General features: G+C 47.7%; 1 protein-coding gene across 1 annotated transcript in view; it reads left to right on the top strand.

The window, feature by feature from the left end:
* The window catches only part of XPR1 (xenotropic and polytropic retrovirus receptor 1), a 116,274-nt gene extending 102,084 nt beyond the window's left edge, over positions 1-14,190 (top strand). Inside the window, exons 12-15 of the mRNA XM_075038533.1 lie at positions 5,340-5,506; positions 5,788-5,927; positions 6,741-6,962; positions 8,504-14,190. Of these exons, the coding sequence (XP_074894634.1) occupies positions 5,340-5,506; positions 5,788-5,927; positions 6,741-6,962; positions 8,504-8,564 (590 nt within the window). The 3' untranslated portion in view covers positions 8,565-14,190. The remainder of the gene's footprint in view (positions 1-5,339; positions 5,507-5,787; positions 5,928-6,740; positions 6,963-8,503) is intronic.
* Positions 14,191-14,292: the final 102 nt, after the last annotated feature.

The raw sequence follows: 14,292 nt of genomic DNA, 5'->3' as shown, positions 1-14,292 counted from the left end.
GCAGGTCTGCAGTTCTCTGGTGCTGCAAGAAATCTAGGGGATGTGATCATCCGACAATTTTTTTTTTAATTTTGATTTTTTTTTTTTGTTCCTATTATATTTTGAAGGAATCTGCTTTTGGATCTCAAAGCACTGTAGAGGTAGCAGATGACATTGTGTCCCAATCCCTAAATTGTCCAACGAAGGCCCTGATTACCATGCTATTTGTTTCTGATTGTGAATCCAGATATTTTTATTAGTGAGACTGTTGGCAAATGCTTAGATTGGAAACCCCATCCTTCTCAAGGTAGCAGTTAAACGTCCCCCAGGAACACTTCTCAAACGCTAGAGAAGCCAGCAGAAGAAGAATCAGATTAAATCTCAGTCATGACTGATACACTTCCTCCTCTTTGTAATTAAATCCCATTCTTCTGTTTGTGAGATACAAGCAATGAGATTGTTGTGATGTCTTGAAATTAGACACAGTCCTGTGGTCCTACAAACCCAATGCAAACCTGCAGAATATTTTTAGTCAAAACACGATTTGGGGATTTCCCTGCTCTACGAATGTAGAATTTAACTAGAAGAAGAAACGAGGTGTTGCCTCCTGACAGTTCTTCACTGCGCTGTATCTCGCTGCTTTGCTTTAAATTGTGCCCAGAGGCTATAGCAGAGGTTTGCAGAATCTAATGGGAAGGTTGTTCATACGAAATGGTTGGTATTTGACAAAGCCCATCCGTGCACGATGGCGAGTCCTCTGTGTGCTTCTCTGGGTTATTTGCCTTTTTACTGCATTAAGTCCACTGTCATGTCATGGCTCTGCCATTGATCAGTATTAAATAGCGGTACGTGCTGGCTGGGCAGAAAGGCAATGCTGCTGCTATTCCCTCATTTAGACGTATAATTACTGAGGGAGCAGTAATACTGCACTTCACGCAGTAAGGTGTTAGAGAAATGCTTTGGTATGTCATTCTGATGGCAGTTCTGTATGTAGATAAGTCACTTCTGGCTGTCACCCCCCCATGTGTGCTGAGATGGAGTTAATGGGCACACATCATCCCTAGGCTAACCAGGTGGCAGAAAGTGTATGCTCAGAACTTTAGTGTCTGTGCTTGGCTAGCATGCTGTAAATATGTTTTTTTGTTTTGGTTCTGCTTAAATCTGTGACTGGAAGGCTGGTCATCAAAGGAGACTGAATTTGGCGTGCCTTGACCAAGAGGTTTTTAATTGACGCTGGAGGCAGAACTGCTCTGGCTGGGTCAGTTCTGTCTGATGTAGCAGGGCTTACCTGACTCTGTTTCCTGATAACCTCATGCTTCTTACAGCTTTTATCATGGCTTTCACCATCAGCAGAAACCACAGCCAGCTGCAGTGGCTGACACACAAGGAGTGCTTATCAAGGGCCATTGTGCTCTTATCCAGATCTTCAATAATACATGGCATTGATTTTTGCTGTGTTGAATACTATATAGTGTTTACATTCCCCAGAATAATTCAGCAGGGTAAACAGATAGTATTCTTTGGAAGTAAAGTCAATAGTAACAGCGCTCAGGATAGTATTTGCTGTCTAGCTTTGATAGAAAGCAACCATTCCCTTGCCTGTGTTTAGAATGGGCTATAATTTCTGCAGAGTAGTACTCTCTCAGAATACTAGTCAGATACTGTGTGCCCTGGGGCTGGTTTTGGGATCCAAGATACTGTCTATCAGCAATTTTTGCAGGCAGTAAATTCTGCTGCTGCAAGTGCCTTTTGGCTTTTTTCTGGGACTGTGGCCGTTCACAACTTCAGTTCAAAGGTGGAAGCCTTCCATTATTTATCTAGTTGACCTTCTGGAGCAATTTGTAGGTGTATTTGTGCAGAGTGTCTACTGGAATTGCCTTTTATAGGGTAAATTGAGGATGCTAATGGAAATTCTGTCATGAAGGCTGCAGACAGCTCCTGTGGTACGCTGCTTCCCATCAGCTTTGCAGCAAGTGGAGATAGCAGGGCACTGCAAATTTGAACAGCCTCTGACATAGCCAAACACCTCCAAGGTGCAGACATGGTAATGTGAACATGTATTGAAATCTGCCCATCGGCAGGGAGGGTAAAGCTGCAGCTGCAACTTTAGATGCAGAGGTTTTGTGCTGGTGGTGCTTTGTCCTGCATACGCTGTTTTGAATAACTGCAGCTTAGGAAGTTGCTACAGGGTGGTACCCTCTGGAGCATCGAGTAGAAAGGTTCTTCATGCACCTCTTGCTGGGTGGACTGTTGGTTGTGCTGCCAAGGGGTTGCTGCAGTCTATGGGATGTTTAAGGCTTGGTCTTTTTTCCCTCTTGGAGAGGTTGAGATCTACCAGGTGTCCAGAGTGTTTCTCTCATCCCGAGACTATCCCTCTCTAATGGTTTTTGGTGGTTTCTAGCACATCATTAAACAAAGAAAAACACAGGATGAAAAACAGTTCCTGCTGAACTGCTTAAATAGACCCTGACATCATCATACATATGCACAGTTATGTATTGCTCCTGAACAACTGGTAGGCCAGGGGTAGATGGAGCCCTGGGCAGAATATGAATGCCTTGATTTTCTAGCCCCCTGAGCAGCAGTGAAGAGGGCCACTAGGACCAGCCAGTGGAGATTGAGATATAATTGCTTGCCTAGAGCAGTAACATATTTCTGTACGCCAGCTGAATACCAATGAGGACAGAAGGAAGGAAGGTATCAAACAGAATTGCAGGCAGGAGGAAAAGGAGGATGAGTGATTAAAGGGAGGGACTCAAAGGCCAAGGCTGAAGACAATAGGCTAGTTCTGATTAAAGCATTTTGCCAGGGAGTAATTTGGGTTTAAAATTAATTTTTTTCAGGAGCTATATGTGTTGCAGAGCCAGTTGGTGAGAAAGCAAGGAGGAGCACGGGGCAAGCAGTGTGACCCCAGGTGCCACCGAAAAGACTGTTGCAAAGATAGGGGCAGGGAAAGGGAGCTGAGACCAGGATAACATAACTAGAAGCAAGCACATCCTTTTGAGGTTGATGAGGTTAATGCCACAAGATTTCTTGCTTGGGCCTTTTTCCTCCTTGTACTCCTCTTTTCCGTAATTGCACACAATAACCTTTAGGCAATTTAGGTTTAAGCAGCACGAACCTTTGAAATCACCTTCCTATGTAATTGCCAATTTAGGATACAGTTTTGTTAGCCCCTCATGTAGTTTGAGGTGATAGTCAGGGGCCAGGCTGTCCCCTCTGTGAGCAGAGAACTCCGAAGGAGCACCTAGTAATGCTGCTTTGCTGCTCTTGAGCCCTGCACCTGCTCATGCCAGGGATGTGGCCGAAGGCACGGCAATGGATGGTACTGTCTGCCCTGCCTTCTCCATGTCTGCTCCACGAAGATGTGGAGTAAGACTCAGTTTGTTTGAATTCTGTCCTTAAGTTAAAAAAAAGCAGCCCAACATGACCTAACCTTCAAGCCTAAGCCAGGATAGGAAGCGTGCAGCCTCACAGGGTAGTTTGGAGCATTTTAGATGCTTTGAAAGCACTTAACCCATTAACTGCCTCTGAATTATCATGTAGGAGCTGGTAGTGGGAACTAGACATGGAGATCTAATCAGCTAAAAATAATGTTGGAAAGAACAGGCTTAGTGTCTCTGAGTCACTGAATATCAGCATCTGCCTTTTCTTCCTGAAATAACGTGGTGGAGGCTTTGGAGGAGCTGATGGGGGAGAATGAAATTTTGCACTAAAGCGCTAATTGCTAAGCTCCAAAAACCTTACCTGTGTCCTGTTCTGTGGCCAGCTGCACTTTAAAAATGGAAGGGAGAGGTGGTTTCAAAGCAACAGCATTAATGTACCTAGGCGTCAGAGCCCGTATTCTGCAGGACTTGTGTGCCTGCTCCCGGGTGACGTCATGGCTCTCTGCAGTGGCGGTGGCGGCTGATGCGATGCGAGACATGTCCCTGGGTAAAGCTGAGCCTCGGGAGGATGTGGGTTACTGCTCAAAGGCTTCCGACCTTGCCCAAAAGCAGGGAGGCTAGTCAAACCTGAAAGCTGCAGCAGATGCCATGTCCTTTGCCTCTGCTGATCTGAAGCTTCAGTGCAGATAGGCTTTGCTGCATAAATGGCTTTAATAGGTTTGCTTTAGGGGATGTGTTTTGAAAGGAGAATGAGCGTGTGTATTTGACCTATATCCTGCACATCATGTCCAGGAAGCCTGAAAGGCATAATGGGAGGAATGTACTCTTACACGATGCCTCTCATTTTCACCTCCATTAATTTTATTGGGTTGCTGCATTACATTTATATCGTAATTGTTAGAAACAAAAAGGGAAGGAGAGGGAAAATTGCCCTGTTGCTCCCTCTGTGATCAGCTTCGGGGATTCTGTTGGTTTAAAGCCACATATATGGAAAACAGTGCTGTCACCTACTGTGGCATAGGGTTTGGACCAAAAACATTATGCCTTTTTTGTACTAGAAGTGTTATTGGCTTTGTTAGAAAGAATCTGTGAATGAGCAATTGCAGTGGCTGCACAGAAAGGAGGAAAGACTCCTGATAGCAGTGAGATGCAAAGTGTCTCAGCCTTGCAAAGCATTATAACGTATTTTATTTTTATGAACTTTATGAGCCAGATTTGCTAATTAAAAGCAAACGGAATTATCAAATCAGTTTGTTTTTACCTAGCCAACTGATGTAGGGAAATTTAGCTGAATTGAGAGCAGAGTAACCTTTTCAGGGGGAATGGGAAACAACTTAGTTGCAAAAACATATCCACAGGTGAGCAGACCTTGGGTCCACAGTCCCGTGTTTCACAAAGAGGAGCTCTATATGGGCATTTAAAACTCTATACAAAGCCTTCATCAGGATTTATGCATACATGTTAATGTATTGCCTTCTTTTTGCTTATTTTCCCCTGCCACCACAGCCTCCGAAATGGCTGGTGGAAATTCCTGTACTGCCCATCCTCTTTCAGGCTTTTAATGCACTAATTCACAGTTGTTTATATTTTTACAAATTAAAATATTTTCTTACAAAACCCTCCTAACTGAGCACTGCCTCATTGCTTTTTCCTTTGTACAAGCCTGTGTCCTTTGTGAAATATGGCCCTCAGCTTCCACCTGCTGTTCAGAGTTAGAATGGCAGGTCTGCCACAAGTGTTAAGAAAATAGTATTAGGGCAAATTTCAATCCTAAGTGCAAAATGTTGGATGAGATGAAAGTGGAATTTAAATGACGATATAAAGTTGGTCCTGGTAAGGCTCTCGGTTTGGTTCAGATTAGCTAGCCTGATTTTCCCAGAACTTGAATAAAAGGGGTGTTATTTCCACCGATCAAATCAACCAATTTGTAGCTGTTTAAGTTGTACACAAGTATGCTGTTCTTCTCTTTTCCAGCTAAAAACCACAGTGACACCCAAGTGTTCTTCTACCTGTGGATTATCTTCTATTTCATCAGCTCTTGCTATACCCTAATTTGGGACCTGAAGATGGACTGGGGTCTCTTTGACAAAAATGCTGGTGAAAATACCTTTCTTCGAGAAGGAATTGTCTACCCACAGAAAGTGCGTATACAGCCTGCTCTTGCATTAGGGAAGGCTTTAAATATTTTAATGAAACTTGCTGAGTTTAGAGCATGTTGCAGTTGGCCACTGATGCTTCTGAATGCTATAGGCTGGGATTTTCTAGCAGTAGAGTTCATTTGTTTCAAAGAGATCGTTTCATATTAGTCACTTTTCTAGTGGTTGAGCAGAAAATTCTGTATTTTCCTGAAGGCCTGAAGAGGTCTGTCTTCTGTGCAGAACATGTATGATGAGCTGTCCTGTTTGTCTGTCTTGTTCTTCAGGCATACTACTATTGTGCCATTGTAGAAGATGTGATCCTGCGTTTTGCGTGGACCATCCAGATCTCCCTCACTTCCATGCAAATCTTTCCGTATGCTGGGGACATAATTTCTACTGTATTTGCCCCACTTGAGGTATTCCGGTAAGGCTGCTTGACTGAACAATTAATTTCTCTTTTACATTTCTATTACTTGTATAACATCAGCATGATGGGAAATACCTTGCTCTTGGACATGGAAGATACTGGTCCTTGAAATGGAAGATTGTGTCTAACGGGACCATTTAGTCCGAACAGGGTGCTGAGTGAAGAAAGCCATAGAGGGCTCTGCAGCAATGTGGGGCTGGGTCCTTCATGCTGCATTTGCAGTTTCCTCTGAACCTAGGCCTAATCTTGAGGGGTTTGTTACTACTAAATTTCTCCTTAAAATTACCTTCTTGCAATTTCCAGATGAAATTTCACTTGATTCTCAGATTTACAATTATCCTCAAATCTCTGCTGCTTTTCCAAACACTAATTTGGATTCTGCATCATCGGTTTGGATCCTGCAAGGTGTCCTGGCTCTTTATACACTTGTACTCTAGTTGGAGACCCATCCCCACAGCTTCTTGGGATGAGGAAAAGCCCTTGAAGCTGAACCTGACTCATGTACATGGTGGAGGTTGCCTTTTGCTTGTAATGCCTGCTGCCTTCATGCTGTCCAGACTAGGGCTGTCATCCTTAGGACAATGAATGAGCCCGACAGATCTGTTCTTCTCCAGAGTTGGGAAGATGTTGTAGCCGGTGCTGCTGTTAGTTGTTTGCTGTTTCTTCATACTCCCAGTGTGTTCCCAGAGGCACTTTGATCAGTGAGAAGAGTCAGTGGTATCCAGGTGCATGTACCAGTGCTTCACCAAACATGGGCAATGCCAGTAAAAGTGGAACCGGATCGGTAATTTTCACTTTTTCTCCGCCCAGGCGGTTTGTGTGGAACTTCTTCCGTCTGGAGAATGAGCACCTGAACAACTGTGGTGAGTTCCGTGCCGTGAGGGACATTTCTGTGGCACCGCTCAACGCCGACGACCTGACGCTCTTGGATCAGATGATGGACCAGGAAGATGGTGTACGAAATCGCCGCAAGAACAAACAGTGGAAGCGCAGCCAGAGTGTGTCCTTGCGCAGACCTCGTCTTGCTTCACAGTATGTTTTGCCTCCCCTTTAGCACAACAAGGCAAATCATGTGTTAGAGCTGTTGTTAATACTTGGTGGCTGTTTATGCGAAGATCTCAGCCAAAATAGTCACTCAAAGGGAGGATGGGTCCAATCAGTAAATTAATATTTCTCTGCTGGAGGGTTGATCCATGCTTTACATCATCTTGGGGTTCTGGTAAACCGCTGAAAAAGGGAGTCAGTCCCTTTACAAAACTCCCCTCCCACAAAAAATAACCTGTAGCAGCTGCCAGAGGTTATAAATCCAAACCTGGAAGAGAGGTTCTCTTCAATTGGCCATTTCCAGTTTTCAGACCCTGCCAAGACTTCAGTTATCCTTTGATTAAGATTTCACGTGTGAGATCTCAGATCCCATCCTCTCCCAAATCTAAACCCACGCAATTTTTCCTTCCACCCCTCCTTACTCCCTAAACATTTCCGCACCTTGCACCCCAGCCGCTGAACCTGTTGACTCTGTATCTTCCCTGCAGTGCCTGTGCTTCAAGCATCACAGGGTGCTCCAGTGCCCAGGCATCGCTTCTGCCCCAGCTGCACAACTGCAGAGCCTTCGGCCAGGGGACAAGCCTGGGCTCCCTGGGGATGCTGAGGCACAGCGTGTCTGGAGTGTTGTGCAATCCCTGCAGCACATCCCCCCCGTCGCATCACTGCATGGGAGGGGTGGATGGGAGGAAAAGGAAGCAGCGGCTGTCACGCAAAGGGCGTGCTCAGGGCTGAGCCGCAGCCCTTGGGCCGTGCTTGTCTCCTATCCACACGGTTCAGAGTACACGGATGTGACCAATACTAACGGTCTTCATGTGGTTGCTAGAGACTGAAAAACTTTATGCGGAGGGGATATGGGCCAAAGCCTGGTCGAATTCCCTACCAACCGTGTCCCTTTACTCCTCGGACGTGCAGCGAGCTGAGACACGTCAAGCGTATTTCAAAAGAAGCTGCTGTGCCTTTGTGCAGCCTGGTGACGGATCGAGCAGGAACAGACCCTTCGGGTTTGTGGCCCCTGCTGCGACGGTTTTACGGAGTTTTGTGCGGGAGGCTGGAGCGATGCACCGCACCCAGCAGTGCCGCAGGGTCCCCGGCCGCTGGCCAGCGCAGCGCGGCAGAGGGCATCGTCCCTTCGCCCAGGGTGGGCGGCGCGGTGTGGCCTGGCCAGTGCCGGGGGAGGAGGGGGCTGAGGGACACCTGGGGCAGAGGTGTAAGGCTCTGCGATTCCAGGGAGAGTGGGAAACAGTGCCAGTAGCCTGCTTATTCCCTCCTGTGTAAGATAGACTTTTCCCCCGCTTTTCCCCCGCTTTTCCCCCGCTTTTCCCCCGCTTTTCCCCCGCTTTTCCCCCGCTTTTCCCCCGCTTTTCCCCCGCTTTTCCCCCGCTTTTCCCCCGCTTTTCCCCCGCTTTTCCCCCGCTTTTCCCCCGCTTTTCCCCCGCTTTTCCCCCAGTGCACTGTGGTTTTACTGTCTGCATGTAGTAATGGGAATTTCTTCTCCCTAGTGAGTGTTTCTGTGTTTGTTTTTTTTCCAGGTCCAAGGCTTGTGACACTAAGGTATTGATAGAGGACCTAGCGAATGAAGCGAACACATGAGATGGCCATGGTCTCTTATTCCACATCCTTTGTTTTCTCATTCTGTTCCCCTCTTCCCCAAGTAACCCGATCTCTGGTACAGTTCCAGCTGAAAACAGGAGAAAACACTGAACATGTTTTCCGAGCTCTTCCAGACCAGATCCTATGGACTCCAACAAGCTCACTGTGTTTCGTTTCTTTTCTTCTGGGTTAATTTTAATGTTCTATTTTAAAAAAAAATAAAATATTTTACTTTGTTTTGCCAATAAAGAGGACAGTTCAGGAAAGAAGGATTGTTTACAGTCTCAACAAGGACATACAAACCTATCTGGATAACGAAGCATCATAGGGACTCCCTCATGGGACAGTGCCGAGAGCACACTCGGTTTCTGCTTGGCCCGGTTTTGACTGGTTGAAACCGGACTTAAGTTTTTAAATCTGATTTTTTTGGTTTTAGTTTTTTTTTTTCTTCATATCCAGCGCTGAGGCACTGGCTGCACTTGCAGGGAAAGTGCACTTAGAGCAGTATCTTCATTCATGAAGCTACTTTTTAATTTGATGTAACTTTTCTTATAATTTTTTGGAAATATGATGTATCTGTTGCATATAGTTTTCACATTATTTATGAAACTTAACAACCATATAAGAGTGATTTTGAGTCCTGTGCAATGAAGGTTGTAACAGTAAAACAAAGCCGGGAATGTAGATTTAGATCTCCAGGGTTGTGGGGTTATTCCCTGCAAATACCCCTCTCGTGAGACAACTTGCACCTGCGTTTACCTTTTCTCTCTTTCTTTCTTTGCAATTTTATTTTAAACCAAAGTTTCTCTTTCTGATTTTTATTTTTTTTTTAGTTGCTGCTACTGCTTCTGGGCATGTCTCGTGCCGGTTCAATGCCAACTTTCCATGCAGCTGTGTGAAAGTAGCACAGATGATCCTAAGGCCCTTTTGAAAGGAGAGTTGGGTCCTACCAACAGTGCAAAGAGCTAGGCGAACAAAGGCTTCAGAACTTCATTCTCCAGATCAAAAAGTATTTTTCAAAGCCTTAATAGTCCTTAGATGGCAGGAGGGCATCCCATACCGAGCAGGGAGCTTTTCCAGTGTTCTCCTGCAGCCCAGCGCAGTAGAAGTGGGACAAGGCGAGGAGGTGATGGTTGCCGGTGCCGGGGAGTTTAGCAGGCTGGGGTTCAGGAGTGATGGTGTGTTAGACAGCTGTCGGGGAGCATGGAAAGGACTCTGTTGTGCCCAACTGATGGGGAAGGTGAAATTGAAAGCGGCTCTCCTCGTGGCTTCTGGTTTGGCAAAAAGCCTCTGTCGAGTGCTATCCCGGTATGGTGCCCTGTGGCTCAGCTGTTACTCGTGCTCCTTGCTTCATCTCGCTAACCCAGTTTGGGAAGTGCAATACTATTAAGCAGACTCGGGTAAAGGGCAGCCGTATTGCTGTGCAAATTATGTCAGAAGAGCGACACGAACTCGATGGTCTCGTTGGGTCGGGTTGACACGGCCGAGGTTGCCGGGACTGCCGCCTTCCCCTCTGCCTGCCTCGTGGGCCTGCGAGGGAAGGGTGAAACTCTTGAAGTAGGATCCTCACATTGATGTCTGTCCCATGACTTGGCTCTAGTTTGGGCAATGGAATTGCAGGAATCTCTGCTCAGTTGCTGTTTGGTGGTTATTTTTTTTAATTAGCTAATAGCATGGTTTCTCACCTGACCGGTACGTTGCATTTTCTCAGTTTGCCTGCTCTGCCTCTTGCCCAGAGGAACTGAAGAAGGAAACTTGGTTCTCTTCATTTAATTGGAAACAGATGACAATTCAGTGGTGATGAACCTGTGCCCCATGCCAGGCTAAGGGCAACACTGCAAACCTGTAACTACCTGCACTTCTGTGACGTCCTCTCAGCTTACAAAGAAACTCTGCTGGACCTGCCGGGGGATGCCTCTGCTCTGTCAGCGGTGTGCGTGGTAGCGTAGGCGGTGTGTCTGTTGTGGTGCTCCTCCTTGCATCTCCTACGGTGTCGGTCTGCTCCAGCAGGAGGGCAGCTGGACTAGCCGGGGTTGTACTGTTCATCGTTTTGGTGCTCAGGAGCCTGTTTTCCCATATTTAACTCCCTTAGGTCTGTTGTTCATACTTAAACGGAGGGTTCTTGTTCACATGGAAGTGGAGTCGGAGATGTAAAGCCCCTTCAAATATTTCAGTTTCCTAATTTGCATTGCAGCCGTTGTTGCTGTGTCTAAACCTTGCGTGGGTGTTTCCAGCGAGAGTGGTGGGAGATGAGTGAAGCTGGACCTACCTAGGGGTGTTTTAAAGTAGGGCAGGTGTACCGGGGGGCAATCCAAAATAAACCAGTGGTGTTACTTAAGCAAGTGGTTCTTTATGAAAAGAAACCAAGTTTTACTGGTAAATCTTCCTTTCAGAGGGAAGGGAAAATACAGAGAGACATCTTGAAGTCATGCCAGTCCCCTGGGAGCACTCTGCCTTCTTCAGCCAGGCTGGGGAGAACTGGGCATGGCTGGGTGGCCTGTGTCTTGCCTGCCTGCCTGCTGCTGCACTGTCCAACCGTCTGCTTCCCAACCTGGTGGGGAGGGTCAGCTTGCAAGTAATTAAATTCTTATTCTGTAGTTTACCCAAATCCTTATGGGGAGCAAGAATTCAATGTGTCTGTCTGCTCCCGGCTCTACTCTTTCCCTTCCCTTTTCCTCTGTCTTTGCTGGCAGGAGAAATAAGAAAAAAAGGGGAGGTGGCGTGCTACAGCTAGCAAACGTTATCTCCTAAAATAAAACATCGTCCCTTTTGGCAGCAAAGATGCTCTCTCGGGAGGAAAGTAGCCCGAATTCCCAGAGGCATGGCTTTTAAAGTCTCCCAGCGCTGTGTCTGCCTGTTCCCTCCCTCCCAGAGATTTCTAAGAAATCAGGCATGCAGATTCCTCCTGAGAGCGAGCACTAAAGCCAGGATGGCTCTGCGTCTACGAGAACATCTGGCCAATAAAGGGAGACCTAACGAAGCAGAGCAGATGGTGAGAGAAAATAGCCCCGTCGCTCCTTGTGAGCAGCCTGTGCAATGGGAGCGAGGGGAGCAGGGACAGTCCCAGGGTGGCTTTGTTTTCGTGAGCGGTCTTTGGGAATGGGTGCTTGGAAGCATTCCTGGAGGGAGAACAGCAGGGTGACGATCCATCCAGAAGTATGGAGAGCAGACTTAAAAGGAGCTGGGGTGTTTTAATCCAGCACTTTAGTTGTTGGGATATAGCTGGATGGAAAGCAGAAGCTGAGACAGGTCTGTGCTGTGGCTGCTGTGAAGCAGTGCTGGCTTTCGGGTGTTGAGCTCTCCCTCTCCTTGCGATTCGGTGCAGAGGTTGTCAGAGGTTGTGGTTGTGTGCGGCTCCAAGGATGGTGTGGAAGCTGCTTTTGACTGGCTCAAACCCTTGCAGACGGTCCCGTTTACGGGGAGGAGATGCCACAGCATGGCCGGTGACTTTTGGAGATTCCCTTTGAACTTGCTTCTCCATGCTGATTCCCTGCTTCTTTCCATCCTTCCTGCTCTTCCAGGAGTTTTCAGGTTGCAGGGATTTAGGATTTGCAGCGTCCAGAGTCTGTTTGCTAGCTGGCGTTCCCTGCATGGCTTTGGGACCACGTCACCAGGAACACCAGGTCCCCCTGCATGGGGAAGGCAATGCCGTGTGCTGTGGGTGGGTGCTCCCGAAGGGGCAGCGGGGCAGGTTTGGGCTTTATGGGCTTGGCAAGCAGGAGCAGGAGCTGCTCCATCAATGCCAACCGATGCTGTCCCACCACATTTTAAAAGAAATGCATTTGCAGCGCTCGTGGCTGCAGCCTGTATGTATCAAATAAGCTCCTACCTCTCAAATCCAGGCGGATTCCCAGAGTTGGCCATTGCTCGTCCTGCACCTTTCCCTGCCCCATTCCCGGCCCTCCTCGTTCTGTCGGTGTCTTTGCCATTTGTCTGAAGCCAATGGTACGCAGGGTGCGGGGGGATGACTGGCGGCAGCTTCAGCATGAAAAGCTTGTGGGGGGGAAAAAGTCTCTTGTGGAGCAGAGTTGTATCCTGCTGCTTTTACTTCCCTAGTAACTCCTTGTGCTGCTTGTTCTGCCTCCTCGCCGGTGCTCAGCCACTGCAGCCGTGTGAGAGGAGGGGAGGGAAAGCGTGGTCCTGGTGCAGGAGGTAATAATCCCTGGGGATTTTACTGCGGGTCTCCCAAGGAGCAAGGGAGACTGTGTGAAGCCGTCGAGCTTTGCCTGCATTTTGAACAGCCAAGGGAATTTGGTCCTATCCTGCAAGGATGCTGCTGCGTACTGCTCGCTGTGACTCCGGCCTGCACCCCAGGCTTTTAGGGGGTTTGTGGCCCCGACGTCAGGCCATCGCTCTGGGATATGCCCTGGGACTGGGGCATGGCTTGGCTCCCATTGGGAACACAAAAGCCACTTTCCTCATGGAGTGCATCCCGGCCCCATGTCCTCCCTCCTCTCATCCACCGTTCTGCTTTGCACTCGCAGAGGCAAGATGATCTTCTGCCTTAAGCATTTTTTTTATTTTTTTTTAAAATTTACATTTTTATTCCAGAAGGCAATCAGATTGTTTTGTCTCCTTGGAAAAGAGGGGCTGGGGCTCCTGGGGAAAGAGCGGAAAATCCCTACGGTAACTGCAGCAGTCATGGTTGGGCTCAGTGGCTGTCACCTCATCAAACCTTGCCTCCTTTACATGACGCCATCCCAAATCCCGCACCTTGGGACGAGCTGTTGACCCGCCACCACTGTGGGGTTAGCTGGTGTGTTGGCATCCCTCGGGGGCTTCAGTCCCTCCTTGCAGCATCCTGGCTGCAAGAGAAAGGCAGGTTTTGCAGGGGGAGGAGAGGAAAGGGACGGTAATCTTGGGTGTACCCAGATGCTGATGCCCCAGCCCTGTTCCCGGTGGGAGTTGGAGGAGCTCTGGCCCCAGCGCAGCCGTGCCGCGGTGGGCGAGACGCACCGACCCTGCCTGGGAAGATGCCCTGTGGCCTGACAGTCCCCGAAGCTCTAGAAACCAAATTGCAAACTCTTTGCTCCAGAGGAGAAATCGGGCAGCCTGGTAGAACTTGTGATGACCTCTCCATCCCGTAGGTCCTCCTGGTGAAGGATCGGTGTTTGGAAGGGGCCCGGGGTGGAAATGCCAAAGTTCCCCCCTCGGTCCTGCTGCCTCCTTCCTCTCCCCCTCCCCGCTGTGTTGGTCTAAATGATCTTTCTATGAAGCCCTGTAGATGTCAAAAGTAATTATGGAGTGTGATTAGTCCTCTGTGGGTGCTTTCTTTCTTTCCTCCTCCTTTCTCTTTTGCTATCCCCTTCTCCACTCTTCTTTTTTGGCTAAGTGGAAAAGGTGAGGACAAAGAATTGCCGCTTGCTTGGACTCATGATGTATCTGTGACTGCGCTATTAGCTGTCTCCTTTTTCCTCCCCAAATGGATATAATTTTTGAAGTGTGGAATACCCTTCTTAATAAGTAGGTTTTAAAAAAAAAAAAAATGCACAATGTGATACTGTTTCATAGTTTCTAGGTGGTTGTATAAAGCAAAGTTACTGTGATTGTGTTTTTCAAAGGAAAAAGTGATTGGTTACGAAATCTGTCCTTTTTTCATTATTACAAGCTCTTTGTTTTCCAATGATCTGATGGCTCTTTTGTCCCCGGTCTGTGTGTCTTTCTTCCCACATCCCACCCTTGGTGCTGCATCCACCCATGAAGCATGTGCTTCCACCGGTCTGTGAAG

Source organism: Buteo buteo, chromosome 10 (genome assembly GCF_964188355.1).
Source record: "Buteo buteo chromosome 10, bButBut1.hap1.1, whole genome shotgun sequence".
Taxonomy (NCBI): Eukaryota; Metazoa; Chordata; class Aves; order Accipitriformes; family Accipitridae; genus Buteo; species Buteo buteo.
The sequence above is the reverse complement of the archived record's forward strand: the minus strand, read 5'-3'. Positions and strand labels throughout refer to the sequence as shown.